Source organism: Babylonia areolata, chromosome 22 (assembly GCF_041734735.1).
Source record: "Babylonia areolata isolate BAREFJ2019XMU chromosome 22, ASM4173473v1, whole genome shotgun sequence".
NCBI classification, from domain to species: domain Eukaryota; kingdom Metazoa; phylum Mollusca; class Gastropoda; order Neogastropoda; family Buccinidae; genus Babylonia; species Babylonia areolata.
Window position 1 is genome coordinate 15,385,534 of NC_134897.1, and position 27,790 is coordinate 15,413,323.

Consider the following 27,790-nt stretch of genomic DNA (forward strand, 5'->3'; position numbering starts at 1 on the left):
TGTGTATGTTCAGTTTGTTCATGAATGCAGAAGACAGTTGTTACAAGTTGTTTTGTTATGAAGCCAGCAATAGCAGATTGGATTTCTGTGACCAGGTGCAGACGACCCGTTTGGCCGCACCCCCCTGGACTTTGCCAAGGAGCTGGGCAATGCCATCACGGGCATGGCCGATGGTTTTGACACAGACTTTCTGTCCAACGACGAAGCCTTCAAGGCCGACTTGGGCCAGTTGGACTTTGACGGTTTCCAGATGTTGACAGACCCCAACATGGTGACAGACCCCGCCACAGAAGACACCTTCAAACTGGACCGCTTGTAAATTGGCACGGACAGCTTTGTTGTTGGGAAACTTGTACTTTGTGGAGCTTTGATCTGCACAGCTTGTGGAACAAGACTTAGCTGCCAGGGTTCATGGCAAGGAAGGAAGCTTCTGTGAGAGAGGGAAAATGGGTATGTATTGGTTTAGGAGGAGAGCAGCAGCAGCATGCACAAGGAGGGCACTATTGGTGAGGAGCACCTGTCAGGATGCTTCTGTGCCTGCTCTGAGAGGGTGATGTGTGGCCAGCAACACATGCCGCTTGTGCGGGTCAGTGCTGCACTTGCTGGAAAACACGTTGCTTGTTACATGTGTCGGCCCCCTACGAAAGAAAACACACTTCCAGCTCTGAGGGTCGGTCGCAGTCTCTGGACAACATGGTCCTGGGGTCATCGTGTTGATGGGGGAACATGCAGAGGTGTCTGTTCGTTGCACGAAAGCATCAAGCTTGTTGCCAGACTGGATGAGAAGACAGTTTTTATCCACCTTTTGATCACCTTTGCACATCTGCCTGTTCAACGTCTTTCTGCTGAATGACTGGAGTCAGTCTGACTTCTTGCAGTTTTGAAGTCAGGCCTTGCGGTTCAGTGAGCATCTTGGGGACCTGAACCGGTCAGGTGTGAGACCACACTGACCTTGATGGGAGCCTGGACTGCGTTTTTGTCAATAGGCATGGTCCATAAAAGAATAGATCTGACCTTTTTTCTTTTTCCTTTTTTTTTTTCACTAACAAACAAGGCATAGTAGTTCCACTTTGACTCTGGTTTTCTTATCGTCCTTCTCTGTTTTGAACAAGGAACAAATAATCTATTGACAACTTTGTGCATAGATTTTTAAGTAAATGTCTTGTGACATGTTAGTGAAGATGTTTTTGTTGAATGTTGTTTTTAAAGAGCTTTTCCCTTTTGATGTACTCAACCTAAGTTTGGTTTTGTTGATTTCATTGCCTGGTGATTGTCATAGATTCAGAACTTTTTTTTTTGTTGAAGAAAAGGGTTTGATTATGAGTTGAAAATACCATGAATTAGAAGTATAATCTTGAAGAAAGGAATATCATCTGTGCTTACATTGACATGTATGGGACACAATCAAAGCAGACACAGCTGGTCAGATGAACACAAAGACAGATTGCAACCAGTGTGAGCTGTGCAAAAGAGTACAAAAACTGTTCAGGTTTAAAATTTAGTGTTTAGTGTCATGTAAAACTGTTCTTACCAAATTGGGTGTAGTTAGGGGGAATCTTTTTATGGAAAGTTCATGTGTTGAGTATTTTTGTTCTGAAAGTTTGAAGGTGGCATGGGGTAAGATGCCTGTCACATCTCATGTCAAGTGTTAAGAGTTTTTTCAGGCTTTGTGTTAACATTGGCTGTGATCTGAGTAAAGTGATATGTGTTGAAGAACCCCCCAGTCTTTAAAACAGACTATACTGGATTGGTGACTATGTCATGAAGGAAAAGGAGAGAGTGATTTGTATATCAGCCTTTTCAGATGCGTTTTCAAGACTCGGTGTCTGAGGGAAAGTTCATGTAAATACTTACCAGAGGGTGAAAAAAAAAAGGTATTTGTATAAATATTTAATTACGATATACAGGAGGCTATCTATATATCACACAGTTTCTTACATTCTAAAAGATACCCTCCTTTTACCCCAGTTTTTAAACACATAATTGTGCATTTTGAGTCTGACAGTATATGATCTTTGACCAGTGTGATCAGATAAAGTTTCTGAACTTAATGCATAGGGTGAAAACCATGTCATCTATACCCCTTTCCCCAGGCTGTAATTCATGCAGTGATGTAAAGCAGTAAGGGTATTTTCAACAGTGTATTGACATACAGAATGGAGTTAGTGTTCTAAGGGAGGTCATTAGCTACAGCAACTTCTGGTTTGTGTGCCTTAGAGGAGGAGGAGTTAGTACAGGTCAGGAATCAGACCCGGTGTGCACCAGTGGGCCACAGTTTGTTAATGTGAGGAAGAAAAATTCCTTTTGTGTGCAGTACCTTACCTTAGCAGGTATGGTAAACTGTCAGCATAGCGTGTATTGGTTTGTGCTTGTGCAGTTGCGATGTTTTTTTCTGGAGGAAATTGAAACAATAGCAAGCAAAGATGCAACATTGTCCCTGTTCTCATCTCAGTTTTTTTTGTTTGTTTGTTTGGTTATTGATTGGGAGGCAAGCAGAAGTCATAATAATAATGATGATAAATAATGATGATGATAAATGTATTTAGCGCTGACAGATAAACTAAAAAGGGATTTCACACCCAATTTTGACATGCATGCATGACCCTGAAACAAAGGGATAAAAGACTTTTGAATAAGACTTTCAGCTTCAGAATAAGAATCAGCAGGACCAGCAATATGACCGTGTTTTTGTGTCACCTTGTCAGGTGCATTTTATTGTAGGATGACATTTGAAGCTACCATGAAACAGCTTTTGCAAACGGATGAGGAAATAGAATGGAGACTAGACTTACATATGGGACACTTTGGAGATTTAAAAAAAAAAAAAAATTATTGAGGGATATTCTGTTTGTGTGTGTGTGTGTGTGTATGTGAGAGGAATTATTATTGTGTTTGTGTGGAGGAGGAGGTTGGATTTCCCCCACACCCTGTGTGTCATGCTGTGTTGGTGCTTTGGTTAACTCACTCCGGATAATAGAACACTACAGTGTTCCTGACGTAAGGTAGCATTCGGGATGACAGAATGCTTTTGCGGTTTCAACAATTAAATTTTTTTCCATGTTTTCCTCATCGGGTAGCTTAAAAATTGCAGGGGAAAACAAGAGAGAAAACTGTTCGTCCGGAGTGAGTTAACAGTACTCTGAACATGAATTATGGTTGTCAGACCAGCTGGGTAATAATAAACATGCATGACAAACTTCAGTAATCCATGTGGTAAAAAAGAAAAAAAAAAAAGAAGCAGCTCTTAAACAGTGAACCTTGGATTGTCACATCATTCCACAATTTGATAGTTTATTCTGGACATTTGTCAGTGTAGTCGAAATGAATTTCAGAAATGTGGTAATGTGAACAATAACATGTTCACATTTTATTGTTTGCCGCAGTGGTAAAGTAGCAGAAGTGCACCATATATTTTACTGGTTGGGGGAGGGGTGACTGATTAAGCGAAAGTAATGTTCTTATTGCGACATGGTATCTTTTTGAAAACTGAAATTATAGCTGGTACTGTTTTTAAACAACATATTTTATGTTTTTGTTTTCTGATGAGGCTTGTTTAGATATAAACGTTGCAGATTTTGTTGTTGTTGTTTTTTAGTTATTTTAATACAGTGACTTTATTAGGAAAAAGTGAATGGATTGCTAGAAATCATATTGATGGTGTGATCATTGTGAACAAAAAGGGTGTGCAGGTTTTCGTGGTGGTTAGCTGGTGATCGTGGTTACTACAACCAGTCTGCAGTTTGATATTCCCATTCCAGATGTCGAAGATTATCTGGGCCATACCATAAATAAGATGTGAGTTTTTTTTGTGTTTTTGTTTTTAAATAATGCCTTATTGTTTTTGTTTGTTTATTTTGAACATGGACTCATTGTTGAGAAGGAAGAAGTTGGTAGAAATACAGCACGTGTGTTCAAGGGACATGCTATTCAGGCAGCTTTACACAATTTAGCTAGAGAGGTGTAGTAGGTGATGATGATGGTGAGTGTGGGGAGAGTTTGAACAAGAACTTGAATGATTGATGTGAAACTGAAAGGACTTGCCCCCTGCTGAATACCGCTAGTATCCACAAGTGAACAGCTTGTGATGACATCCTGACTTGTCAATCAAATATCCATCACCCCCACCCCACCCCCCGCCCCTCCCCCCCATTCCCCACACCTCACTTTCGTTCTCCATGTCTGCCAATCACGATTTTTATCTGAACGTTTTGTTCCGTGGGTTTTTTTCCCATTTGATCAGCAACACTGCATCATCTTTAGTTGGCTGGTCGAAGAACAGGCGTAAGGTTTAAGTTGTGTGATGTGTGTCAAAAAAAGTAATCAACAGACTTCTTAACATTATTGACAACAACTCGAGAGGAGTTAACAACCAGGTCAGAGTTGAACAGTTGAACTTCTTGGCCTCTTAAGCATCTACTGACTGTGCCAGCATTAAAGAGAAGAAAAGAAACGTGTGTTCTTTGAGAAAGGAATAAAATACAGGTCAGGAAGAGGAACTGGACAAATGGACAAGATATTCCCTTCTTCTCTGAGTGTTTGAAATATTCTGTGTTCAGACTTCAGGTTCCGGTGTGCGCTTCACAGAAACAGTGATCAGTGGTTGTTTTTTTTTCTGTATTTGTTTTTTTTTTTTTTACAGGGGTTTTTCATGTCAACATCACTGTGTTTGGATGAGTGGACTTGTGGTAATAAACCGTGTGGTATTTATTCTTGATCCTTTGTCACAAAGTTCTGCTCAAAAGTTTTTGCATTGAAATGATTTGCGTGTGTGAGGATCCTTTTTTTAAATTTTTTTTTATCCTTGCTGTCTGGTGTTGAATAACTTGTATTCTTGTGTTTGAGGGGATTAAACCTGTTTGTTTTTTCCCTAACTTGACAATCTTGTTTTTAAACCCAAAATCATTTAAACCCAGAAGGCCTGATCTAATATCGGAAATATCTGTATTGTATGTGAAGAAGGAATGTTTCCATTCCTTTTGCACGCATCCCTTGCATTGATAGCGCTTCCAGATGAAAAGATAAAAATTTATGCCAAAACTTGGGCGTCATCAAGAGCTTGTTCAGTTGTTTTTGTTGTCAGATGATCTGGTGATAAACGACCGTTGTGTTGATGTCAGGCACAGGCAATGGGATGGCTGAAGCAGGGAAAAGAAGACCCAAAATGCTCAGTATAAAGTAGTGGGATTTGGAGTTGTTGTTTTGAATGTAGGTCACACTGTTGGAAAATCAACAACAAGGAAAATTTACGAGCCAGTTTGGTGAAAGGCAGGTAGAGTCAAGATTGACAGTAAATCTTCTTTGTCAGATCCATCTGTCTCCTGCATATGCATGCATACCCACACCCTCACATGCGCAAATCCAAATGCACAAAGTTGCAAAATATTTAAGTAGCCACTCAATTCAAGCCCACATCGATATTGATTTAATTGTTGCGACTGATTAGGTTCTTCGGTATCACTTGTAGCTCGTAGGAAAAGTTTTGGTGTTTTTTTTCACAATGACTTGTTGCAAAAACACATGACAAAACATATAATTTATAAGAGGTAACATGTACTAGATTACTACTAACATGGTTTCAGCCATTCCAGATATGTTCAATTGACCATTGTTCAGTGTACCATTGTTGACCTTTGTCCAACGCTGACATGTCAGTTTAGATGTTGGCTTTGATGAATCTTTTTGTCTGGTAAAAGACCCTAACATTCCTGCTGTCCTTATCCTGTGGCTAGGTCCTCCCTCATCTGTCTGATTTACCTAGACAGGTGTTTAGGTCAGCCCAAGAAGTGAGAATATATTAAGTCTGTGTGAAAATCTTCCCTTCCCAATCCCTGCAGCCTTTAAAGAAAGAAGAAAAAAAGGAGAGGAAAAAAACACACACAAAAACAACACACATACGCACTAAGATAAAGACCAGTAATCCACCACCCTAACATACACTGCTCACATGATTGTACATGGGATATGAAAGCTGTTGATCAGTCTGCATCAGTTTTATTTGTTGACTCTCAGTTGTCACAATATTTTCAAGCTGTAATGAAAATTTTAAAAAATCAATTTAAAGAAAGAAAGTAAGAAATTGGAAATTATTGATAAGCTGTGACAAGTGTCTTGTATGTTGACTGAGACTGCTGACCATTTGTGAGTCAAACCAGTTTCTTAAACCTGTCAAGGTCAAGTTTATTCTTGAGATTCATAAACAAGAGAAAGTTTTTTTGTTTTGTTTTTTATGACTGTCAGTTGCAAAGAGGTTGGCTTAAAACAAGGGGTGAAATTCTCAAGCCAGAACTCGTAATTTCAGCCAGGGGGATTCAATTTTCAGTGAGAGATAGGTCGCAGAAGCAGTAACATGTAGCTTGAAAAAGTATGTGGGAGTAGTAAGGTCTTGATCTTTTTCTCTCTCTCCTTTCTTGCCCCCCTTTCGCTTCTGTCTACCATATTCAGGATCACAGCATTGGATATGATGTGATATGTATTTGTTAGTTGGTACATGGGACAACACCTCTTATTGTCATAGGGAGAAGTTGAAACTACTTCACAAAGGTAAGTCATGTGACAAATGAATGTATAGGCCCTCCACCCTCTGCCTTCTGCTCCTCTACTTTCTGCTTAGCAGCGCTCAAACTGGCTAACTGAAGATGATAAGTGTAATACCTTTATTGCTAACAATACCAAAAGTCATACGTATTCGAAGTTTTAATGTGTAACAGGAGGGTAATGCATGGGCTGTCTTGTTCTGTCAAAGTTTCATGAGGGTGCAGACATGGAATATTGGCATGCTAGCAGTTGTGGTGATCATGCTCTGTAACCGTTAGCATTCCCACCAGTTGATCACGTATTTGTACGCACAACTGAAATGGTCAGAAACAATGGAAGCTTAGCAGGATACATGTTTATGAAGTATACACATCTGATAGTCACGCTGAAAGGTGCAGGTGTTTTTCTCTCTGTTATTGCTGTTTGTTATCTTTCTTGTTGGTGTTGTTTGGTTAGTATGAAATGTGTTTGACACAGTATCACATTACCTTTGGTATGTTTTTTGTTGTTTTATCTGTGTTATCTTTGTTAATGTTTTGGTTGGTTGGGAGTGTGTATATGGCAGTCTTCAGGTTAAATACCTGAACGAACGAAAAGACATGGTGTTAGGTGAGAGAGAGAATGTTCCTGTTTGTAAGATAAAGAGGATGTTTCTGTTGTTAGGTAAGACAGAGAAAGAATGAGGGTGCTTGAAGTATTAGTTTGTGATAGTGTGTACATGCATTTTGTGTGTAATGAAACTGATCTTGAAAAGGATAGGGCAACAACAGAGGATTTATATTATCATTTATTCTGGAGGGGTTGGGAGGGGGGGGGGGGAAACTGCACCTGACAATTACTTTGATACCGTGCCTGCTTTATTGCTTACTGTTTTGAGAACTGGTTATGTGGAGACCTTTGTGCTTCATCTTTGCTAAGTGCTGGCCGGCCCTGATTGATTGATTATGTGCAAATCATGTGACTTTCATCTAACTTTCAGACACTTTAGATCATAATTCAGATGTTTGTTGAAACGATGATACTGCATTTGGTTTTGGCTGATATGTATTTTTGTATGTTGTCTTTTACCTCCACTCAGTCCTTTTTGTAAATGCCTTCTTTTTATTCAGTTTATTGTTTTACTTTTTATTTCATTGTTTGGTTTCATTTAATCGGTAATTACCTATCATGAAGTTTTGGTTTTCTTTCTTTGTGGGGGTCTGGTTCTGCCTGTTGCTGTTCTAGTTAGTAAGTTACTGATCAAATTCTGACATTTGCTTTCTTCCTTTCATAAAACTAAAATCTTTTTATATGAATACTGAATGGTTTTATGCTTTTTTAAAGAGGGTTTTTTGCCTGCCTTTTTTTTTTTTTTAATTTTTTTTTAAGATTCTTTTTATATATATTCTGTCAGTGTTAACATGATGGTTGAATGATCAGATGGAATTTGCATTTCTGCCTCGCTGATACAAATGGCACTGGGACTTCTCTCTTCGAGCTAAAGATTTCAATTTTTAGATCTTTGCCTCTGTAAGATTTTAGCACCTTCTTACTCTCATGTCCATGCCACAGTTACCTTAATATTCATTGTTATTATGTTATGTATGTTGCAGTGTCTACAACTCCTGAGATTTTATCCTTTGTCAAGTTTGTGTGTGTATGTGGGACGGTCTTCAACAGCAAGATTTCACTTCCATCACTTGGGGTTTTTTTTGTTTTTGTTTTTTTGTTTTTCTGGCAGTTGTATAAAGGAGAGATCCTGTGCACGCTGGTTCTTTGAAGACCTCTCCCTTCAGATCTGTGCTTATTCTGTGGAGTAGTTCTGTCTTCTCTCCCACCTCCCAACCCCTTTCTCCTCCGTTGTCCTGGGTGGTGCATTTATCTCTAACCCTGTCCATTATCTCCCTTGTCTTCATAGGTCAGTTTCTCATCTCCCTGCTACCCCGTAATACACACACACACAATGTCATGTTCTCTTTAAGTGGGCGTTGACGAGGCAATCACTGAATCAGTAATTTGTATGTAGCACATAAAACTTTAAATGAATTATATCCTTTTTACCACTCTTGTGAACACCTCCTGTGTAACAGATAGGAAAGTGGATTGGTTGTAGATCTCTCTGTGTTTTATGTAGTGTTAGGTGGAGTAAAGACATTCGTAAAGTTGATTGGTTATTGATGTGTTTAGCATGTAGTGTTGAGTGGAGTAAGGACAACCTGTTGACTGGTTCATCAGCACCATTCTTGATGGGTGCATTTTATGTCACTGTTACTTAGATTGTTTTTTGTTGTGTTTTTTTCCTTTTCTTTTCTTTTTCTGTTTTTACCCCCTCTACTTGTAACATGGTAGAGATGAATTAAGTGTTTTGCCTTTTCTAAACATGTATAATACAGACAGCACCTGTGTTATGGACTTTTCTCCCTTGAAGCACAAATCAGTGTGGGGGTAACGGTTGGGGAGGGGGGGGGGGTCCCTTGAAAAATTGAAAAAAAAAAATCTCTAGATTGTGCAGAAAAAAAAGAAACTGACAGCTGCACTGGTTTTTTCCAATATATATATATATATATTTGTTTTTTTTTTTTTTTGTTTTTTTCCATTATTGATACATCTACATATTGTGCAGAGTAACAAGAAACATGACGGCTGCACTGTTTGTTGTTGTTGTTATTTTGTGTTAAAAAAAAAAAAAAAATCTTTCACATTGTAAGGATTGTTGGTGTTTTAACATTTCCCACTATTTGGTGATTACTTTGTATCAGTCCTACATCCACCACTTAAATGTTGCCTGTGGGGGGGAAAAAATGTCTAAGTATTAGACTGTTATGACTGTGATAAGTTGGTTTCTGCACTACACACAGAATCGACAGTTCCAAATTGTGTGAACTTGTTTCAGAGCTTATTGAACTTAAGATTGGGTAGAGATGATGTGACTGTCATACAATATATGGAGGGGGTACAATATATGTCAGATTTATGGAGAAAGGTGTCAAATGTATTTTTGTCTTTTTTTGTGGCCTTTAAAAGATTTGTGATGTTGGATTGTTTCCACAGCTGAATGATATGTGATGTTGTTATTTTGATACCGAGAGCCAGCTGATGTTAATGCCTTTGGGGATCTGTGTGTGTGTGTGTGTGTGTGTGTGTGTGTGTGCATAGTGATGATATAGCAGCTGTAGTGATAATAGCAGTGGTTGGACTTTAGTTTTTTAAATGTCTTTTCAGAAGTGTGATATCAAACAGATGTGTGAGTGTGTTCTGTGCAAATGGATGACTTCTTTTTGCTTTGTTTGACAAGTATTCAGTCTGTCTACAAAGAGGTCAGTACCTTCATGCCTGCCAGAGATTGTGGCCAAGCAGCGACACATCAAGAACATTTTTAGGACAGATGACAGGCAAAAAGTATATATTCATATACTTAACATAAGCAGGTAAAAAGTATGTTAATTTACTTACATTCAACTGGTGCATGCTTTTGTACTACACACACACACACACACACACACACACACGCACACACTCACGTGCACACATACAGATTCATGCAAAGAAAGAAATGTTTTTTAGTTAGTGTTTACAGTTCCTTAGACTGCAAGGCTGTTACAGTGTATCTTATCAACTGTAGACTCCAGCAGTCCAGTTGGTATTTAAACGTTCAGTATTTTGGATGAGCATGCTCATTTATGAAAAACATTCAGATCAAGTGAACACAAAAAAATGATAAAAGGTCGACTGAAACAATGTTGGACCAGTTTATGGTAGTTAACCATGTAAAATTGAAACCAAGTTAAAAATTGGAAACATGGTAAACTCACATTTTTTTAGGTTCTGAGAGATAAAAGTAGGGAGACAAGCTCCTGAATTCCCATGTCTGTGGTACAGGATTTAAATTTTTTGTTTTTTTGTTGTTGTAAATGCATGGTGCAAATATATAGATATATATATAGAGAGAGAGGGATTGCTTTTTAAGATTAAGATTGTTTTAAAATACTATGTCTGTGGTCTTGAGACAGATATACTTTACTCCAGTGATGAAAAACAAATGTATGCCTGTGCATATCTGCTAAAATTTCAGTTTCAAAGAGGTGTCAAAAAAGTGTGCAGACCGATCCACATACACTTCACCATGTCTTCTGTTGTAACCGAAAACAAACAAACAAAAAAAAAACCCGCATAAAAGTAGATGTTTAACCTTCTCGTAATCCAAGCGTGCTCATAAGGCCTTGAAAGTCTACCCCAGGTTTGTGGTAAACATCAACATAGAATGAAAAGAGAAAAGCAGTCAATATAAACAAGTAAGTGAATACATAGAAGAAAAAAAAAAAAAAAAAAGACCCAGCAAAATGAAAGACACGTCAAAGCTTTACTCATGGCAAGTTCAAAATTTTAAAGTAATTGTAGTTGTTACAGACATTTAAAGAAGTAATTTATATGAAATATCTGTAGAGTGTACACCCATTTTGCTTCAACATACTGTCACACTTCTATTTTGTCCATCCCTTCACCCCCCCGTCACCCCCCATCCTTGTTACTTGTGTGAACGTGTGCTTTCTCACCTGATTCTAGTCAGCTGTTAAATTGACCTTTTCACCCATGTTGAATTGTCCTTTGGTCTGTCTGTGGCTGTGGTTAATGATTTTGAACTTCAACATGCATGTGTTTCCTCTTAAAGGTTTGTGTGTGTGTGTGTGTTTGTTTCCCTTCCCTCTTCCTGTCTGCAGGGTTTTACTTCACAATCCTTCCCCCCTCCCCCAATCTTTCTGTCTTTCTTACCCCTTGTCACCATTTTTGAATATCACTTTTTTTTCCCCTTCGCTCTCTCTGTGTCTGTCTCGCTTTAGATTTTCTTCATTATCTCAACACCTTTTCTTTGTCCTCTGCTCGATGCAATACTGCTTTGTAAAAAAATATATATATATATATTCTTTGTACATTGTACACATACTATTTAAACTCTTTGTTGGTGGCTGCTTTCTGTTTTACAGTTTGGCCAAGTGGAAGGAGGGATGTTTGGGGTGGGTGGAATGCAGTATTTGATGGACTGGAAGGGGGTGGGGTAGGGAGGGGTGAGGCATTGTGCATGAGAGCTATTTTGATATTTGTGATGCATTTGCTACATTAAAGATAACTGATTGTCTTCAGTCCACTGCATGTTTTATACACACATCCCCAAACACTATCTCGACAAAGACGCACACACACTTCGTACAGATATTTTGTGTGTGTAAATCTTTAAATTTCACGTGGATGACTTAGCTGTGGTTTACCTCTTCTTTTTTTTTCTACCATTTCGCTCTTTTTTCTGAAATAAAATATGTCAGTTTTCTTGTTGATGTTTTTTTTAGTTTGTTTTGTTTTGTTTGTTTTTTTCTATTTTTCAAACAGCTTGATGAGCACTTTTGACTTTGTGCAAAGTTCAGTGTTTTTTCTCACTACTCTGCTTGAAAAAAAGTAAGGACCTTTTTTTTTCTTTTTTTCTCAATTCACATTGTGTCTGGACAAAGTATTGATGGATTTATCTCCATGGTCTGTGGATTTATCTCCTGTTGATGGATCTGTGTCTGTAACTGGATTTCTCTCCTGTATTTGGTGATGTATCACTCAGCATTGGTGGAATCTTTCTCTCTCTCTCTCTTTCTCTCTGCCTGTCTGTCTGCCTATCTCTGTGTCTCTGAATCTGTGACCTTGGTGTGTTTGTCAGTGTGTCCGCGTGTTGTGGGGTCGTCGTGCAGCGTCTTTGGGGTTACATAATTTCTCCTGCGACTATTTGCCATACTGAAGTAAACGACTTCGAAATGGGGGTCACCGCTGTCTTGTTTTCATTGCTTGGCTGCGAATGTTTGGGGTGGTTGCGGTGTGTTGTGTGTGACATTTATAATAAAAAGGAAAAAGAAAAAATGTTGTTTTTTTTTGTGAAGTTGATAGTAATGAAGTGTACCAAATGGTGACTGAGCCACAAATTGCACCATTACAATTTACATGCACAATTGTTGCAGGTGAAATTAACCCTTGTGCAGTCACTCTGGACACAGCCAAGCACAATGAAGAATTTCACCTGGAAGTATGTGAACGCTGAAAGTTCAAAAAAAAAAAAAAAAAAAAAGAGTCGGGGTCTCTGGTCGCTGCAAAGGCTGTGAGTATTCATGCCATTGTGGGATACCTTGTGGCTGGAATACACCTTCCCCTGTGTGTCAATCTCACCCGTCACACCTCCATACACACACACGCAGACGCAAAGAGAAAGGCAGATTCAGGAGTAGAACTCCGTATGATTCACATTTATTATAATGCTTTTTAGTTGGTACACACACACACACACACCGAGCGGGGAACTTGCATTGCTGTCAGTACACTCGCTCACACACACAACAACAACAACAACGCTTCATATTTACTCATTACGTGATTGTCGTTTATTTCAATATAGGCTGTGTGATAACTTTTACTTCAATATAGGCTGGGAATATTGTATTGTCAATATACACACACTCTCTCTCTCTCTTTACACACACGCGCGCGCACACAGATTCAGTCCGCGCGTGATCCTTGTTTATTTTGATGTGAGCAGGGAACTTACATTGTTGTCAGTACACACACACACACACACGCGCGAACACACAGAGGGAGGGAGAGTCAGAAGCTGAACTCGGCACGTGATAATTGTTGATTGATATGAGCCGGGACCATTGAATTGTTCACACACACACACACACACACACACACACAGAGATTCAGAAGCTGAACTCCGCACACGGTTCAGTTTCGTTTATTACCATATGAGCAGGGACAATCGCATTGTCAGCGAACACACACTTGGAGATGGGGTGGCCGTGGTAATGTGCGAGATGGGGAATGTGTGTGTTTGTGTACGTGAATGGGTGTGTATTTAAGTGTTGGGGCTCGTGTGTTTTTATGTGTAGTGTTCGGCCTGTGTACAATTTGTGCTTTCACATCTGTGAGACTGCAATTTGTTGCATACCATTACCTGTGTGTGTGTGTGTGTGTGTGCGTGCGTGTCTTTCGTTTATTTACATTTATTTGTTAATTTGTTTATTCATTTATTGTCATTGTCAGTATTATCCATTTTTTCCCCTACATTTGATTTTACTTCTTTATCTAATTGCTGACTTAAAAAAAAAAGGTTTTATTTCTACTTTTTTTTGTTCTTTTTTTTCATTAATTTGATGACTTACCCATTTATTTGTATATGGTTTTCCCCCTCAAGGCCTGACTAAGCGTGTTTGGTTACGCTGCTGCTCAGGCATCTGCTAAGCAGATGTGGTGTAGCGTATATGGATTTGTCCGAACGCTGTGGCGCCTCCTTGAGTGACTGAACTGAACTGAACTGAACAGTGTGTTTCTAGAAACAACATGGGCCGATTAACGTGATTTTAGCTGTCCCGAAACTATAAAACTGGAAGTGTGGTGAGCAGATTCATAACCTCTTCACCCTCTTCGTTGACTTAACAAGGGCATGTGATCATCCCATGATGGCTCGCTTGGTGGAAAACGGGGATGCGTCGGGTCCATTCCCAGTTTCCAAAGGCGTCAAACAGGGTCGTGCGCTGGCCCCCGCCCTCTTCAGCCTCAGTTTTGCTACAATGTTTTTCAGCACTCCATCCCAGACCGATGCTGAGGTCACTGCACTGTCCACTACAGATGTGATGGCCGTTTCTTTGACCTGTGATGTATGCGGGCAAAAATCAAATTCCTGGAGGCCTCTAGTGAGGGACCTCATGTTCACAGGTGACTGCTTTAACTCACTCAGTACGGCCAGTCCTCTCTTCTCCTCTACACAGACCCCTCGGATGTCCAGTGGTTGTCTGAATGACCCAACTTTTAGCTTCCGTCGTCAGAATTGTGGTATTCTTTGTCAACATTCACCTATTCAGTATAAGAGCCTTCCGCTTGCAATATTTTGATGATGGTAATTGGGGTGAAACGCTGTTAACGTCGTCTCTTTCGCCGTTCGTATGGAGAGAGTTAAAATTTACAGCACTGAACGAACCGGACCGACAAGAACTTACCAGCTACCTCTCAGCAGCATCAAAGGCGTCTATGCTGACCACCAGCCTGCAGAAAACAAGTAATGCTCCAGCCTACACCAGGCCTTGCCCTTCCAGGTCCTCACATCCAAACAACTCGGACGTGCAGACCTGCTTGTTCCTGAACCCCCTTTCTGTGTATACGCAAGCAGAAGGTCAAGTACGCACGTTAAAGCTCCTGTAATCCATGTCAGCGTTCGGTGGGTAATGGAAACAAGAGTATACCCGGCATGCACACCCCCGAAAAAAGGAGTATGGCTGCCTGCATGGCGGGGGGTAAAAGCCCACTCGTGTACAAACGGGTGACCGTGGGACTTGCAGCCCACGAAGGAAGAAGAAACAACTCGGAACGTACCAGGGAAACTGCCTTTCGAGCATGGACAAACAGGTCTCAAACAGACAAGCAGAGCCAGGTGTCTCCATCGACAAACAGGTCTCAAACAGACAAGCAGAGCCAGGTGTCTCCATGGACAAACGGGTCTCAAACAGACAAGCAGAGCCAGGTGTCTCCATCGACAAACAGGTCTCAAACAGACAAGTAAAGCCAGGTGTCTCCATCGACAAACAGGTCTCAAACAGACAAGCAGAGCCAGGGGTCTCCATCGACAAACAGGTCTCAAACAGACAAGCAGAGCCAGGTGTCTCCATCGACAGGCTGTGGACACGGGTCTCAAAGATAGTCTTTTCGGAGCTGGCTGCTGGCGCAAGGAACATGGGAAAATCACTGAAACGTTTCTATGCCCTCAGTGGGGTACATGAAATAAACGTCTTGCCTTGCCTTGCTTCAGGGACTGCCTGAAAGCTTCCCTCGGGGTGACACTCCGATCCTGTGGTGTGAAACCCTTGCCACTGACTACAGTGCCTGATGACTGGCTGTCTACAGGGAAGTTGTGGCGTTTGAGGAGAGGCATCAGTCTTGAGGGTCTCGACCAGAAGCGTCAATTCCGCAAAGAGAGGAGACGAGAGCCGTTATCTGCTATTGTCCGCTGACAGTGCGGCTGCAGTTGTGTGTATGCCTTTATATTAGACTTCGTCCTCATCTCTGAAGTCACTGGTCTTCATCGTTCACGATGAACTTCCGTGATGTATGTAGGTATATGTAGGTATATATTTATCATTATCATTATGATCATGGTGATTGTTATTGTTATTATGATTATTATTGTTGTTTTGTTGTTGTTTCATTGATTTGTTTTATTTTGAATTTTGTTCTCTTCTTGTTTCCTTTCTTTTATGGAGGGGAGGGGGGGGGGGCAGGGGGCGGGTGGTAGGGAGGGGTGGAATGGGGGTTGGTCTGTGTTCTGTGTTCTGCACTTCCACTGACAAGTGGGGGGGTGTATTGTTTGTAGTGATAGTGTTTTGTTTGTCAGAGTTTGGGCTCAGGGGGGGTGTATGTCGGTGCACCACCATTCGTGAAGTCTGTCTTCCTTTTCTTTGTGGAGTTGATTTCCTCGGGGAGTACGTTGTTATACTGTTGACACCACCCCGCCCCCACCCTTTTTGACTCACCCCTATCCTAATTTCTACTGTATCTGTGTTTATGTATGATTTTTGACTCACTTGTGTAAACGAAGTGAGTTTATGTTTTAACCCGGTGTTCGGTTGTCTGTGTGTGTGTGTGTGTGTGTCTGTGTCTGTGTGTCCGTGTGTCCATGGTAAACTTTAACATTGACATTTTCTCTGCAAATACTTTGTAAGTTGACACCAAATTAGGCATAAAAATAGGAAAAATTCAGTTCTTTCCAGTCATCTTGTTTAAAACAATATTGCACCTCTGGGATGGGCACAAAAAAATAAAAAAATCAAGCCTAATTATATGCAAACTGCATTTACTGTTATATTTATATTTTTTGTATTCTCTAAACTTGGCACTTTGATCTGATATTCTGACCCAACAACAAGAGCAGTCATTGTTATCATTTTTTGTTCAAACAGGAACTTCCTTTGCTAAGCATGGAAGTTTTATTTATTTTGCAAACGTTTTGGTGCAGATAGTAAAAAAGGGAAATGACTCTGTAATTAATTCTAGGGGACTTAATTTGTTTTAAACTGATCTTTCTCATCTTAAACATTACATTTTGAAATTATACTCAATACATAAAAAGCTTGGATTTTTTTAAAAGTGTATCACAAGTGAGTCTTGAAGGCCTTGCCTCTCTTGTTTTCTTTCTTTTTTTTATCTTGGTATTGCCAAAGCTGGGTAATCCTCAGCATCTCATCACGCTGTGTACTTTGCTCTCCGACATTGTTCCTTCTTTATTCAGATGAACGTCAAAACCATGACGCTCAGAATGTTTCGTGATACCTGCTTCAAGCTTCAGTACATGGCTTCAGTCATTACACGTGACGAGTCAAGCCTGTGACACCCAGCTTTCCTCGCATGATAATGGACAAGCCTCGTGACATCAGCGACACCGCGTACCACAAGGCGGAACATTTCGTGTCGTTGGTAAAATGTTCAACACACAGAGATCGCAAAATTGCTTTAGTATTACTTGGGATATGTGACCCAAGATACATGGGTTTGGGGTTGAAACAATGATACTTACTTACATTGTTGATTATAGCTGACGATGATGACCACCGCAGGCGAGTGCGTGGAGGGTTGTTTTATCTTACTGTCAAAATGGATTTTTTTTTCTCCAAATAATTTGCAAGGGGCGTCTTTTGTATTGTCGTGGGTGACTGCATGCTGCACAGGGAACCTCAGTTCAGCGTCTCATCCAGAAGGCAAGCACCCAGATTAGTACAGTTGAGGGAGGGGGGGGGGGGAACCTTTAGCGTCTCATCCAGAAGGCAAGCACCCAGATTAGTACAGTTGAGGGAGAGGGAGGGGGAGGGGGGAACCTTTAGCGTCTCATCCAGAAGGCAAGCACCCAGATTAGTACAGTTGAGGGAGGGGGAGGGGGGGACCCTTTAGCGTCTCATCCAGAAGGCAAGCACCCAGATTAGTACAGTTGAGGGAGAGGGAGGGGGGGGGGAACCTTTAGCGTCTCATCCAGAAGGCAAACACCCAGATTAGTACAGTTGAGGGAGGGGGAGGGGGGAACCTTTAGCGTTTCATCCAGAAGGCAAACACCCAGATTAGTACAGTTGAGGGAGAGGGAGGGCGGGGGGGGGGGGGGGGGGGGAACCTTTAGCGTCTCATCCAGAAGGCAAACACCCAGATTAGTACAGTTGAGGGAGAGGGAGGGGGAGGGGGGACCTTTAGCGTCTCATCCAGAAGGCAAACACCCAGAATAGTACAGTTGAGGGAGGGGGAGGGGGAGGGGAACCTTTAGCGTCTCATCCAGAAGGCAAACACCCAGATTAGTACAGTTGAGGGAGGGGCAGGGGGGGGGGGAACCTTTAGCGTCTCATCCAGAAGGCAAACACCCAGATTAGTACAGTAGAGGGAGGGGGGGGGAACCTTTAGCGTCTCATCCAGAAGGCAAACACCCAGATTAGTACAGTTGAGGGAGGGGGAGGGGGAGGGGGGAACCTTTAGCGTCTCATCCAGAAGGCAAGCACCCAGATTAGTACAGTTGAGGGAGAGGGAGGGGGGGGGGGGGTTAAAAATATCCTGGTCCAAATGATTTTGCAAGGAGCGTCCTTTGTATTGTCATGGGTTACTGCGTGCTGTGCAGGGAACCTCAGTTTAGCGTCTCATCCGGAAGGTAAGCACCCAGATTAGTGCAGTGTGTGTGTGTGGAGGAGGGGGGTGGGTAAAAATCCTGGTCCACGCAGAACTCGAACCCATGGCCACCTTGCATCCTAGTTGGGCTCTCTGCCACGAGGCCACCGCTCCACTTGGTGATGGTGATGGTGATGACCAATGATACACGCAGACGTTGCCCAACAGCTCGTATGTCGCACAACGAGATCAGCGATTAACAACACACATTCATGTTTTGACTTGTCTCGTGATAAGGTTTTGCAGTTTGGCTTCTTTCTCCTTTCTGCGCTTTTCTTGGATAATAGTGTATGTGTACAGGAAAGGGTTGAGAGCGGAGTTGAAGGGCAGCACAAAGACAGCCATTGCTGTGTTCATCTCTCCCGGAACAGGAACGTTCAGCTTTGCTAGGAGTCCACAGACACCGATGGGGAACCAGCACAGAAAGTCTGACATGGCAATGACCAGCAGGCGTCGAGCAATGGTGGCTTCTTTTGTTCTGGATCTGTCACCGATAACGGCGTTTTCTTTGCTCTTGGAGCCACGATCTGACATGGTGTTGGCTCTGACTGACCAGTAGATAAGGGCCTGGCCTGCGGCAATGCTCAGAAATATGACCATGTTAAACACAATCATAATGCTAAAAGAATAATGGCGACCAGGAAAGTAAGTTCTAGTTACGGGCAGAGGAATGCAGATACCTGTCTGGCTGTAGAATTTCCAATGTGACGTCAGAGGGAGTAAAGGAACTGAAGCCAGGATCACCACCAGTCCCCAGATGACAGCGCAGGTCACGTGAGCTGACGTGGTTCCAAAACGAAGACGACTGAAAGGAAAGCGCATGACCAGAAAGCGATCTAGGGTGATGAGGCCGATAATGACTGATGATACTTCACAAGACATCAGAGAAATGAACCCTGAAATTCTGCACGCTGTGCTCCTTTTCCAATAAGATTCGTTCCACACGTAAGTACCAGCGTATACACGGTCGGCCAGCCCAATTATCAACAAGTAAACTCCCATGAAAAAGTCGGACACAGAGAGATGGATGACAAACACTGCATAACCAACTTTACTTTTTGACCGTGTGCGGTATACTATACTGTACAAGTTCCCTAGCAATGCACTCAAGATATATACTGCAATAGCAGCTCGGTAAGAGCCAGATTTCAGCAAATTATCACAAGACGAGATTTCGTCTTCTGGCACACTGCATATTCCCACAAAATTGTCTGGCAACACAGCTGGACAGCAAAGCTTGAAGTTGTCAGCAAACAGCTGTTGTAGCTTATCCATTGCTTTAAAGAAATCAGGGCTGATATCAAATACAGGGCAGCCCTGCAAATACAAACTCCTCAGGTTCCTAAATAGTCCTTTACCTTGAAGAGAGCTCAGTCTGCTCTGGGAAAAATCTATTGATCTAATTTGTGGCATTACATCTGAAAGAGCATTTAAGTGAGAAAAGTCATATGAAACTCTGGAGATATTCAGGAACAGCAGGGATTTCAATCTGTGACGTTCGCCGTAACCAAAAATTCCAGAGGACATTGGGTTACCAGAGAGATGCAGTTCTTTCAGGTTGCGTAATTGCGAAAAGTGATTGAAACTGATACTGTGTATCATGTTATCACTGATATCCAGCACATGAAGATTGGGCAGATTTATGTCACTCACATTTCTCCAGCCACATGCTCCAGCACCAAGATAGATCAGCATGGTCTGATTTGTGATGACATCCAAGCTGAGTCCACTCCCCCTGCCTTCCAGATAACGTATCTTGGGGAAAGTGTCAGGCTGAAAGACGAGACGGTCAGTAAACGACGGTCCGTAGCAGACACACTGGTCAGGACAAGAGACACTCATCTGGCACATCAGTTCATCGTCCTGCTGTGGACACTGAGGCCAGCCGTCACAGAGGTGGCCCACGTGAAGACATATCTGTCGGTCCTTTCCACGACATCGGTACAGCCCTTCACACGTGAATTTGTCACACTCAGCTTCGTCCTCATGTCCCGGACAGTCGCTCATGCCATTACACCGGGTGTAGACTGGCAGACAATGACCGTTTCCATGGCACTGGAAGTGTGTGTCTGGACACTGGGTTGCATTTGCAGGAAGGGGAACGGAAGAGAAACTGCCAGGTCTGTCAAAGTTGATGAGCGCCGGTGGGTTTGTCAGGTTGAACACTGTGGAGATCACTTTGTTGCCTTTTGAACCACAGTACCTTTCATCACGTTCATTTTCACAGCTGATCACGTGATCACACACTTGTTTGAGGCTTATGCACTGAAAGCAGTGTGCAGACACAGATATAAATGGCTGCAGTGGATTCAGAAAGACAAAAACAAAATGTTGACAATTTCTCCATTTAAAATCTCACTCTCTTGTACACAGTTCTCAATATGTATGTCTGTTTATCTGTATATATATATATATATATATATATGTATATATATATATCTGGGGGAGGGGGGTGCATGGGTGGGTGGGTGTGGGTGTGGGTGTGGATGTGGGGGGTGTATGGGTGTGGGTGTGGGTGTGTGTGGGTCCGCCTCTGTGTCTCTTATTCTACCTTTATTTCTTGCAATGCGTATGTTCTGAAGGCAATGGCTCAATGCAGATGTCTTTTTCTTCTTCTTTTTTTTTCAATCATAATACGTACTTCTAAAAGTATGCAGAATAATTATCCATCTGTTTACTTCCAAACATGTGCCATAGAATTGTGATAGTGCTTTTGTAATTCTTCATTTTTTGTCTGTCTTGCTATCATCCTTTCTGTGAATAATTTACCATTTCATATCATGGAAGGGCGAGAGAGAGAGAATGTGAGAGAGAATGAGAGAGAGAGAGAGAGAGAGAGAGAGAGAGAGAGAGAGAGGACAAATTCTTTATTATCGAGGATAATAGATAAACACTGACGCGCTTTTTTTTTTTTCCAGTCCCCGCCCTGATACAGAATCTACACTACACAAGACCACATTATATATGTCATTGCATGCACTACACAATGCTACTTAAAGTCATGGAATGCGAATACTATACTACATAAAGGCATAAGCATGGTAAAAATAACACACACACACACACACACACACACACACACACACACACACACACACAGACCTGGCCCTGACCACAATCAAAAGTGTTATTGGCACAAGGCGGGAAGCGACAAAACGTCTCATCGGAGTCATCAGCGCAGTCCCGCCGCCAGTCACACACCACACTGTACGGCACGTGGTCACCGGTCTTCTGACAGCGGAAGTAAGGAGAGGCGTATGTCTCGGCGCCGGCAGCTGCGCACGTGGCAGTCTGCCGTGACGTGTCTGTGTGCTCCAGTTTCTCTGTGCACAGACTGTCAGGGTCACAAGCCAGCACTGCGTGTGTCACGTGCCGTGAAGGGCAGACCACCAGTGGTGTGGGTGAGGGTGAGGGTGAGGCTGTCACGTCCGCTTTGGCATGGAGGAGGAGGAGGATTTCGTTGTTGGGCTTGTAGTCGGTCGGTACCGGCACTCGGCAAAGTACGCCGCCACTTTTCGGCTTCCGAGGACTGGACTGCGAGATAAAAAAAAGAAAAAAGAAAGAAAAAAGAAAAAAAAGGAAAGATGAAGTATCCATCAGTATTTTGCTGATCAGTATCCTTTCACAGTGCAAACCGATTGTTGATTCTTGCATTGCTTTTTTCTTCTTCTTTGCATGAATCATTAACCATTTCATAGAAAAGGAGAGAGAGAGAGAGGGGGGTGGGGTCTTCTTTTAATCTAGATTCCGCCCTTCTTCTTCTTCTTCTTCTTCTCTCCGATATGAGACCTTTAACCTTTAACTAAGTCATTAGGCTACCATTTTCTTTCTGGGAATTTTTTTCTTTAAGATGACAGCTATTTTTTCGACTTACATCTACACACACACACACAACACACACACACACACACACACACACACACACACACACACACACACACACACACACACACACACACACACACATACACCCTTCTGAGAGTGCTCAGTAACTGTGCAGCATCGTTCGCAAATAGACTCACGTCAAAATATCCCATTGTCTAAGTGCAAACGACATTATTTTGGAGATTCCTGTCAAAACTGGCGTTATGATCTGTCACCAACATGCTTTCTTAAAAATCTTCCATAATCAGTCAAATCAGCTATTCTAAACTGTGTCAAAGTTCAAGTCCTACAACCTCCTTCCCTTGATTTTAGGATTTTGAGAGCACGTTTGTGAACTTGGTCGGCGGTGGTGCGCGAAGAGAAGAAAGAGCGCGGAAAATAGCCAGAAATAGCTGATGTTTGACTGGTTCTTGGAAATGGATATTCATTAAGGTATTAGAACGAGGTTTCAGACAGACCAAAGTGGCGTTCAGCTGTCCACAAAGGCGCCAAATCCTGTGAGGCCAACAGAATCGCTGCAGCAGAGCAACGCAGACAGGCCAGGAAAAGCAGTGCCAACAAGTCCCCGACAGCCGCCACCATCCCCTGTCCACACTGCGTCAGAACCTTCCGGGCGCGGATTGTCCTGACCAGTCATCTTGGAAGATGACTAGATGGTCCTCGTCGATCCCGACGGACGAACCACAGAACGAGGTCGAAGCAGACGTTAGATTGTGAAGTGTGTGATAGGCGCGTAGGCTTTCCTACTCTACATGATCTTCCTCTTTAATGTTATCATCAATATATGTATCTATTTTCCCATATCCTTTGAGATCTATTATGTGGATGTGCTGCATAATTGTGTGTGTGTGTGTGTGTGTGTGTGTGTGTGTGTGTGTGTGTGTGTGTGTGTGTGTGTGTGTGTGTGTGTGTGTGTGTGTGTGTGTGTGTGTGTGTGTGCATGCCTCTGTGTGTGTGTGTGTGTGTGCATATTTCTGTGTGTGTGTGTGTGTGTGTGTGTGTGTGCACGCGCGCGTGTGTGCGTGTCAATGTGTGTGTGATTGAGTGCGTAAGAGAGGAAGAGAGTGTGTATTTGTGTGTGTCTGTGTATCTGAGAGAGACAGAGAGACAGACAGAAAGACAGACAGAGAGAGAGACAGAGAGACAGACAGAGAGAGACTCGAGTTATCTATTTAGGTCACATCCCCTATAAAAAGTGACAATGACAACATGTAATAGTGTCACCAGAACAACAACAGTTGATAATGGCATAATACCTCTCTTTGACAGAAAGGCTTCTAATGAAAAAAAAACAACCTCAGTTGGACAATGCTGAAAATATATATATTTTCTTATTATCTGTGGATGCCATCAGCAAGATAAATCGAGATGAATGTATGATATTTCTTGGAGATTTTTGTTTTTCACACAAATCACTCAAAGCAGGACATTACAAAGCAGAATGAACTTCATCTCTCTCTCTCTCTCTCTCTCTCTCTCTCTCTCTCTCTCTCTCTCTCTGTGTATGTGTGTGTGTGTGAAGGGTGCGTCATCGGATTTTTCTTCTATATTGACGATTAAGGTGAAGATAATGCTGCTGCTTATCGTTATTATTATTATTATTATTATCATTATTAACATCATTATCATTATCGTTATTATCGCTGTTGTTGTTGTTATTAATATTATCATTATTATTAGCATTATCATTATTCTTGGTCTTGTTAAATGCTTCAATTTAAGCGATGTACCTCAGAACACGTTGTCGTGGTAATGTATCATTGTTATTATTATTATTATTACTACTACTACTACTACTACTACTACTACTGTTATCATTATTATTGGTCTTGTTAAATGCTTCGATTTAAGTGATGTACCTCAGTACACGTTGTCGTGGTAATGTATCATTGTTATTACTACTACTACTATTACTACTACTACTGTTATCATTATTCTTGGTCTTGTTAAATGCTTCAATTTAAGCGATATACCTGAGTGCACGTTGTCGTGGTAATGCTGGTGCTGTCATATCCGAGGAAGTCTTTTTCGATGAAGAAGAAAGCGCCGTTGCATGACTGACGGAACGAGGGGTGGAAGCTGTAGACTATCGCTCCACGGGCCCATTGCCAGGTGTTGCTGTACCTGAAAAAAAGGGGGAAGAAAAAAACATGGAACAGTGTTTGTTTCTGCAGTCCGCACACACACGGACAAACAGACACACACGCACGCACGCACACCACACACACACACACACACACATTGTACACCACATATAAGATCTTTTCTTTTTCTTTTTCTTTTTTTAAAGAAACTGTACAAAATGCCGCAAACAGGAAATATACCACAAAGCTACCTATAAATGTGGAAGCAGATCTATAAAATGTTTTTTTCTTTTCTGTTTTTTCTTCTTCTTCTTTTTTAAAAGAAGATATTATTTTTTAGCAATGTCCAACTTGTGATATACAAGAGAAGGCATTTCGAAGACCTGTGGGAAAACAAAAAGGTCGACATTATTGCCAAAGATGTGCCGTGCTGAAAGAATAATATGATCGAAACATGTGATCCAAAAACTTGATGATTATATTTCTGGAAAATTTCTCTCTGCCCCTTGCATTTTCTAAATGTATCTATGCCTGCATTGTTTTAAGTATGAGAATCAGAGAGTTTCTTTGAGCGTCTCTCATTGTCTTGCTTATCTCAAAATTAAAATATAAAATCATAAAACAGACTGGCTACTCCTTTCTGCCAATGATGATTCTAATGCACAGTTGTACACACTCATTCCGCTCTGATGATTTATCGTTCCGGGGTTTTGCTGAAAATTTATTGTGTATTTTCACAAAATGAATTGATTTTAGTTTTGTCCAAGGTACACACGTGTATATTGCGCAAAATGAAATGATTTTTGTCTAAGGTATTCTTGAATGTTGCACAAAATGAAATGATTTTATTTCTGTCTATGGTATACGTGAATATTGCACAAAATGAAATGATTTTTATTGCTGTCTAAGGTATACGTGTATATTGCGTAAAATGAAATGATTTTTTTTTTTTTTTTTTTGTTTTTTTTTTTACGGTATTAAATGGAAAAGATGATTCTGGTGATAAGCACGGACAGTTACTGAGAAACAGTGATACCGAGACTACTCGTTCACTCGTACACACTTAAAACATTGTCTGTTAGTGATGCATCACTCAGCGCAAGCCAACCACGTCACCAGGTATCTTTGGATCAGCGTTCCATCAGCCAGAAATGAGTGCTTACATATATATATATATTTTGTATTTTGTATTTCTTTTTATCACAACAGATTTCTCTGTGTGAAATTCGGGCTGCTCTCCCCAGGGTGAGCGCGTCGCTATACTACAGCGCCACCCATTTTTTTTTTTTTTTCCCTGCGTGCAGTTTTATTTGTTTTTCCTATTGACGTGGATTTTTCTACAGAATTTTGCCAGGAACAACCCTTTTGTTGTTGCCGTGGGTTCTTTTACGTGCGCTAAGTGCGTGCTGCACACGCGACCTCGGTTTATCGTCTCATCCGATTGACTAGCGTCCAGACCACCACTCAAGGTCTAGTGGAGGGGGGGGGGGGAGAAAATATCGGCGGCTGAGCCGTGATTCCAACCAGCGCGCTCAAATTCTCTCGCTTCCTAGGCGGACGCGTTACCTCAAGGCCATCACTCCACTTTATATATATATTATAATAATAATAATAATAATTCAAACTCACATGTTCCTGATGTAGATGTTTTCTGAAGTTTTCATAGTATGCCTGATAGCGTGCATGTCAATCCACATTGAAGATGCACCTTTACCAAGATTCGCAAGTGTAAAAATGGTGTTGTTCCACTGGACGACGGAATCGAAACTGACCAGTAAAGCGCCTTGCTTCTCACACGCCTTTCTGGCCTGCCCGACATCGGAGCTCCAAAGCATATCCTTGATCAACAGGAAGCAACTCCCGTCAACTGCAATCTGAAACCAACATAAAACAAGCAGGGGGAAAAAAAATGCGACATTCCTGACGTGTTTTTTTTTCAAGAGGGATGAAATGGACTCGGACAAACAATCGCGTACATCACATGTGTTGGAGCAGAAAAGTAATCAGATGTCTAAACAAATGAAAGAAAATAAACGACACAAAACATTAAAAACAGTTAAAATATTTAGATAGATAGAGAACTTGATAGTCACATTGATTGCAAATAACAACAATAATAATAATAATACATACATACATACATTTTCTATGATTTTTTCATTGATTGGTAACCGATCTTCATTCCTATATTTTATTTTATTTTATTTTATCTTATCTTATTTATTTTTCTTTCTTTCTTTCTTTCTTCGTTTATTCTTCTTATTTTTCCATATTTCTTCTTCTTCGGTTTTTTTGTTGTTGTTGTTTGTTTCTTTGTTTTTGTTTTTTCTTTGTTTGTTTTTTCTTTGTTTGTTGTTGTTTTGTTGTTGTTTTTTTTTAACCCTCGGACTCTTTCAGTTTGACGCAAAGCAGAATGCACCGATTTCCACGCGAAGCGTTTGACTGGTTCCCTACCTGCTTGCACACTTTGGCTGTTGACAGACTTGAACTCTGTGCAGTTTCGAGTGAGCAGCAGTGGTGAACAGTTCGGCATTCTCCTTGGCTTTTATGGACTTGTTTTGTCTTCAAAGCCCTGATGGAGTCTCCCGTCGTTCCGACGGATGAGTAGGCAGGCAGGCTTATCTGTCGGTGTGTATCCTCATATGGGAGAAGAGGTGTTGCAAGGGAAAACGTCTCCAGAAGCTGAGCCCTGCTTCCTTCGCTCACGCTTCTCCTTAATGGCCAGCGTTCTCTTGTTTTGAAACGTCTTTATGCCACTAGAGCACGGCATCCTCCAGCGAGAGCGGTCAAGGGCATCAGTTTCCCAGGAAGCGATGTCTATGTCACAGGCTTTGAGGCTTGTCTTCAAGGTGCCCTTGAAGCGCTTGCGGGGTCTTCCAAGTTCGCGGTGGCCAAAGCCCTACGCTCAGTTTATGTCACAGACTGACATAAACGGTAGAGCCAACAGCAAAGTTATAGCTGTGTGATCAATGCTTTCTCCATTGCAGTGGGAAATCAATTACAGCTTAGTCTTTTGTGAAGGACTGTGACTCTCAAACTAGGAGGCAAAACTGCACCAGCTCTTAGTGCTGCAGCCTTGGGGGGCTAGTTGGCCTTTGGGTACCATTCCAGCCCTGACTGTCCTAAACCCTCTTGGCCAAGAAAGCGGGGATGTAACTTGGGCAAGACGCCCTCCACTATAATCAAATTCTAGCCAAGATAGTTGGGACAGCAGTTGCCTCCTCTGCTGTTCTGATGGTCATAGTCGAACACGACTGACTATCATACATGTCTGTAGAGTCAGAACTGCCAGGGTATTGCTGCCTTCATTTGTTCGGGTCCGTGGTGATGACGGCTACGTAGTGATGAGCATCTCAGGCTTGGAACTCTACGGCAGTCTCTGGGTGAGAGACTGTAGGCCCCAACTTTTGAAATATTCAGCAGTGAAACGGTTAGTAGGGTTAAGGGCCCGAGAGTGACCCTCGAGACGACGCAGATAGTCGTCCAGGTAACTATCATTAAGTAGAAGTGTGTGTGTGTGTGTGTGTGTGTGTGTGTGTGTGTGTGTGTGTGTGTGTGTGTGTGTGTGTGTGTGTGTGTGTGAAGAGAGAGAG

General features: G+C 41.7%; 1 protein-coding gene across 2 annotated transcripts in view; it reads left to right on the forward strand.

The window, feature by feature from the left end:
- LOC143296956 (CREB-regulated transcription coactivator 1-like) overlaps positions 1–9,986 on the forward strand; it is a 38,394-nt gene extending 28,408 nt beyond the window's left edge. For both annotated transcript variants that reach the window (XM_076609007.1, XM_076609008.1), the window contains one exon: positions 96–9,986. In XM_076609007.1, coding sequence (XP_076465122.1) covers positions 96–319 — 224 coding nt within the window. In that variant the 3' untranslated portion in view covers positions 320–9,986. The remainder of the gene's footprint in view (positions 1–95) is intronic.
- Positions 9,987–27,790: the final 17,804 nt, after the last annotated feature.